The 5,981-nt window shown below is 39.3% G+C and overlaps 1 protein-coding gene across 1 annotated transcript; it reads right to left on the reverse strand.

Moving 5' to 3' along the window:
* Window positions 1-1,515: 1,515 nt before the first annotated feature.
* LOC141816492 (uncharacterized) lies at window positions 1,516-5,033 on the reverse strand (the record flags this gene model as incomplete). Its single annotated transcript, XM_074704264.1, has 7 exons — window positions 1,516-1,793; window positions 1,998-2,123; window positions 2,216-2,356; window positions 2,942-3,043; window positions 3,175-3,541; window positions 3,590-4,830; window positions 5,005-5,033. Coding segments are annotated over 7 exons (2,120 nt in total), but the record flags the coding sequence as incomplete, so codon positions are not given.
* Between the last annotated feature and the right edge of the window lie 948 nt (window positions 5,034-5,981).

Consider the following 5,981-nt stretch of genomic DNA (forward strand, 5'->3'; position numbering starts at 1 on the left):
TATTTTATATTATCTTCCTCCACTTAGTAGCATAAAGGAGGAATCTAGTACTTACATTATTAAAGCGGTGGCCCATCACTTCCGCACTCACTACTGGAGCTTAAAAGTAGCGGTTCTGATTGTTGCTTCACGGGTAAGGTTTGCAGCAGATTCGAGTTGATCATTGATCTGCTTGACAACTGGGTACCAATTATCATAAAAGTTGTTTCCTGTGGTGCTTCGTCGGCTTCTGAATTCTTGCAGCTTAAGGAAGTGCAGCGTACGGTATTGTTCCATGGCTTTGATGACGTGCTCCGCTGCTTGCTGCTCCAACTCATACAGCTGTTGCTGTATGTCTTTGTATTCTGCGAGGTATTCATTGAGAGATACTCCTTGCTGGTCCCGCATACGCTGATAATGCAGGAGGTGAAGATATCGGTTATCCAGCCTGTCAATACTTGTAAACTCTGGATCATCTGCCCATGAGCCTCTGGGCTGGGTTTTTCCTTCAATTCTTGTAGGGCTGGAATTATCATGTCCAGGTCGTCGATTACTGCATCCGGCCATCCTGTAGGAACAAGACAAGTTATTAAACGGGATAATGCATCAGCTACCTGATTGTCCTTGCCATCAATATGCTCGAAGTGAATCGGAATGCCCATGCCGGTAATAAAATCAGTAAAGGCCAACCATCGAACTCTTGATGGCTTATTATTGGGAGACTTCTGAAAGAAGCTAATGATGGCCTGGCAATCTGTTCGAATTACCAACTCCTCTTTGTCCAGAAAATACACCTCCCTCATGGCATCTAATTTTTTTTATGCGCATGTCGCTTTTCAACTTTAGCTTTAAAATTTTTGAATTTAAAAAACACTTCATCTTTAGATATCAAGAGATATAAATGCCCCGTGAAATCTAGGAGTTATGAAGGAAATTTTGAACTCATATAGTTCATGGATAATGGGAGTTGCACATTACGCAGTCAAATCACGTATTATTCCTCAATAGCTCAGTGGTAAAGCTGACTGATAGTGGATTCAAATCCTAATTGGTATAACAATAGTTGGAGTGATCCTCGACCAATATCACAAAATATTTACAACCTTCTCTTGTAGTTCCTTTATTGGATATATAGACGTCGCTATGAATCAATTTCAAGAACTGTGTATTACTGAAAAGTATGGATTAAAAAGGTTTCTTAGACTATTTAGATTATACACCGAGTTCAAACTTGAGATTTAGAGTTGGAATCACAAAACAATTCGGGAATTAAATCAAGATTGACCATTCTCATCAAAGATTTAAATTTTTTTCCTTCTTTTACTTGGTAAATTAACCTAGTCTTACTTGTTTCCCTTTCTCTTCCACAATGAATTCTTATCATGACCCATCCTTATATTATCTGTGCTCTGGAGTAAAGTACATACAAGAATTGCCCAAGAAAGGAACACGTTTAAGGTAACAAAAAAGACTGCATGCCATACAAGAATTGCCAGAGAAAGGAACACATTTAGGATAACAAAAAAGACAGCATGCTTTATACACCTTTTTCCAAACTTTTAGCAATGAAAACATCTACTGATCACCCACTACATCTGTCAAATAATGGTGATTCCAAAATTATTGGAGGGACCAAATCAAAGAGCAATAAAAAAACTTAGAGAAGCATCTATGCATTCAGCAGGAGGGTGACTAATCCTTCACCTGTAATCCACACCGCCATCACCTTGTGTTATGTTGCTGCTTCCCTCAAATGGTTCTAGCAAACGTATTAGAGAGTGAACTATTTCCATCCTTGTCACATCCCTGTTTGCCTGTAATTCATTTAGAGATGATTTCCGATGAGTATCAATGAATCAATACAAACAAGATGCATGGTGGAAAACTGAGTTATAGCACAAACTACTGTTAAATCAAAGTGAGTATTGGTGCTCAGATAGAATGGAGCACCCAAGTCAACTTATTCTTGTAGTGTCGGGGTTTAGGGTTTATTTAACTGTTCCTAGATATTGTAATACCTCGACTGCAAATCGGGCCCAAACTTTAGTATTTCGCGCTTCCATTACCCCCTTTAATATGGTCAGTCCTAATCCTCGAATCAAGTCCGCTATCTCCAGAAAAAGGCCCTGCTCTTCGCACAGCATCTAAGGGAAACCAAAGAATTGTAAGACAGTGTCCTTTTCATATGCCAATGACGATGAGGAAACACAATGGTGTCAAATAACAAACAGCATACTTCCACAAGCATTTGACAAGGAGAATTGATATCCTGAACTATGATCGGGCACGTCAAGAATTTACTACCAATTTTGAAGGCCCATGTTGCACCTCCCACAAAGTTATCTTTCAAGAGCAATCCTCTTTCCTCTTTGGTGATCTGAAAAAACATGAAAAGGTTTGAACTGGAAATAAGAAGCTAAAGCTATATAGTGAGGTCTTTAGAGTTTCTTGAACACAAATAAAGAACTGTTGAATTCTTGTGGTCGTATACATATTGTTTTTAATATTTTGATGTTCAGAAACTGTATTTGTTTAGCTAGGACATATACTCATTTGGCATTATGATCAAATCGAACAACATGGCATGGAATGATGGAAGTCTAACATAACATAACTGTCAAATAAAACACCAGAATAAATAAGAACATCGAGGCAGTTGTTCTACATTTCACATTGAATATATTCTACAACTAGCATGACTATTGTAAATCTAACTGTAAGAATGCTATTACTAGGTGAATAGCAAACATGCCATGCAACCAGTTGATCACATTTGATGTTAGATGTCAAATGGTGGGAATTAAATTGCCATATACTACTACTATGCTCTTTATAGAGAAAATATACCTGGGATTCTCACATACTTTCGATCCCTCAGATTTTGAGCTAAACCTTTTGTAGTTCATTTAGATAAAAGAAATGACACTTCATAAACATTGAAATACCGGGTGAAAAGATGTACCCTTGGTTCTCCAGATTTCTTCAATTTCTCTGTGTGATTAATCACACTTTGCAGAAAAAGCACGTGCTTGATGGTTTTATCCAGTAAAGTGTCTATGGTACACTGCCAATGAAAGTCATTGTAAGAATAAGCATATCTTGAATCAATCATAATTTAGGATTCAAAACAAACTAAACTACATTTTCTAAACAACATAACAGAAAACCCAACTTTTTTGACAGAAAGACATTCACCTCTTCACCATCAGGTACTATTTCTCGTAGTTCATCAAGACAATCCTGGATCAGCTGAAGGTCTTTGGGCCTTGATCTTGTTCGGCTCTGCCCAGGCCTCACTCTCTTCCTAACAAACTTACCTGCTTCACCAGCATTGTTGCATTTTTTAGGTGAAACAATGTCATTAATTGTGTTTTGGCAATTTCCACTCTGACTACTGAGTTGAGATCGGCAAGTTGAATTAATGGCATAGATTCCTCCAACATTGTCATTAATAGATGCAGATATATCTGATTCTGCACCATCTGCCTTCATAGGTATGCAAACACCAAACGATTCACCAGGAAATTGTACTGGTGATGACCACATGGCATGTACCTTAGAACTAGAATGACTGCAGTTTGCTACTGATGAAGTCTTACAATGTATACACGAATCTCTGTCTCTCTTAGCACAATAATTAAATTTAGAAATTACTGCATCCAAAAGCTGGTCTGGATTGGTTTTTTTGCAAGAACCCAGATTACTCAATGCATCAACATTGTGACAACTACTGGACTGACTGATGTAAGCAGAATCATCCATATCAGCATCATGAGAATTTAGTTTGTCACTCCATGAAATGTAATCAATCAAAGAACAGTGTAGGGGTTCAAACATACTTTCAAAATCCAATTTAGCAAGTAAATCATATCTGTTATCAGTTTGTGATGCTACATATAAGCTTTCTTCATATAAATGAGACAAAACCTCTGAAGATGCACCAACATTTCTAAACTGGTAGTCTTGGTTCTCTCTGCATGGAACACCTAAATCCTGTGATACATCTTGCTCCAGTTTTTGCTTTCCTGTCATCCATGTGGCCTTAAACATCTTGATTAAAGAATGAGTTCTGGACTTTGGATTTTCTGAAAGCATTTCAATACCTGTTGGATAATTAATGGGATTCAAATCTTGACATGCCTCCACACTAGCTGAAACTGTACAACAATTCTTGATTTCTTTAGCAACTGACAATCCATGCTGCTTATCCATAGCAGATGATTTAATTTTCTCAGAATGCATTCTAGTACTTAAACCATCTAGGGGGCAAGCACACATGCTTACACAAGATTTCAGTTGAGTGATTAGTGAGTTACTTAATCTACACCCATTCTTTGTGTCTACAACATGTGATCTACTGCAAGATGCATCCAACAGAGGTTCTTCCATTACCATTGAGCTACAAGAACATAGGTGTGTCTCATCATCAGATGGAGGATTGGCATTCCTCAACCACCTTATATCTGGCAATTTATTTCTTTTTTGATTACCTGAAGACCAACATTCCAGTTCAATAAAATGGGGAAATGGAGTATTTCCTTGTCCAAAAATGTCATGAAGAGGCATCCACAGGCTTGAGCTGTTCTGTTTGGTCAGAACAAAATCTGTATCCAAATACAACTGAATGACTGATTCCAAGGCAGAAGCACCACTATGTTGGTAATGGAACTGATTGGATTTGATATATCCAGATTTGTCAGATTGGTCAGGAGGTAGAGCAGGAAATTCATATTCTGGGACTTTCTCATTCAGGCAACTACTAGACATATCAGATAAAATAGCTGCAGGAGCATATCTGGTATGTGTGAACAAGTCCCTTGTGAAGTTTACGAAAGAAATGCCCTCAATTACCTACAAGATGATAAGGAAATGTGGCCTATCAGTACCTGTTAACTCATTATGTGCTGTTTCTATTTCTGATCACATAGTAAGGAGTCAAACGCTTCAAGAGTGAATTACTACAATTTGCAGCATGTATCCATAAAGTTCAAAATATCAAACTTGAAGAACTAGGGGACATTTTACCATGTTAACTGACCCAAATTGTAGGACACCTGATAAGCTAGGGTTTATGCATTTTTAATCGATTCAATTTTTGGGTTTGTGCATGAAAATAATTATTTATTGAATCGATTTGATCATGTTTGTGCTATATTACATAAATTGAGGCTTGATTATAATTTTCATGATTTAATGACAATTTTTGCATTAATTTGATTTTAATTGATTTTAGGGCTCAAATCGGACCCAACTCGAGCTCAACCGCGGTCAAATCGAGTCAAATTTGCCAAATTGATCAAACCAACATGGAGGACATGACTTAGATCGAGCCCGATCAAAATCCCTGAATTTTTCACAAACCCTAAGCTGCCCTAGAGCCTAGATCAAGTGTTGGCCGTTGGATTCAAAAATGAAGGGCTCAGATTGATCAATTAATCGGCGGTATATAAACGAAGCTTTAATCGGGTGAACAGTGGCTGCGCACTGTTCACCTTCATCCCAAACCCGCGCCCGACGCCGATTCCCCTGCTCACCGACGTACCAACCAGGCCAGCCCCGTCCACCCAATCTTCTTCCATTGCAATCCTTGTTCCGTGAGGAGTCGAACGTCGGCCGAATGGGTATATTCCGGCAGCTGGATTTGGCTTGACGGCGGGGGTTCTTCCGGCGGCCAATTCCCTGTTTCAGCTCGTTCCGGCCAACTACAACACAATCCGGCGCCGGGATCTTTGGAGGGGTCCTCTGAGGTTCGGCGAACACTCCGGAATCATCATCAAGTCAATCGGAGCTAGAAGAGACACGGAATCCAGTCTTTTGCCATCTGACCAGCCGCTGCACAGCTCTGTCGAGGCCGGAGAGGGTTTTTCCGGCGCCTTTCTGGGTTTGGGCAGTGAGTAAACACTCAGTAGACCACAGGAAGACTCCAAGTGGATCAATTAAGTTGGTTTGACACCCAGCTGAGGAGAATCGAAGGAAGAAGAAAGGGCTAGATGCATTACTGC

Source organism: Curcuma longa, unplaced genomic scaffold (genome assembly GCF_044706935.1).
Source record: "Curcuma longa cultivar G26 ecotype Majalengka, Jawa Barat unplaced genomic scaffold, ITB_CL_G26_1.1 contig_16934, whole genome shotgun sequence".
Classification (NCBI taxonomy): domain Eukaryota; kingdom Viridiplantae; phylum Streptophyta; class Magnoliopsida; order Zingiberales; family Zingiberaceae; genus Curcuma; species Curcuma longa.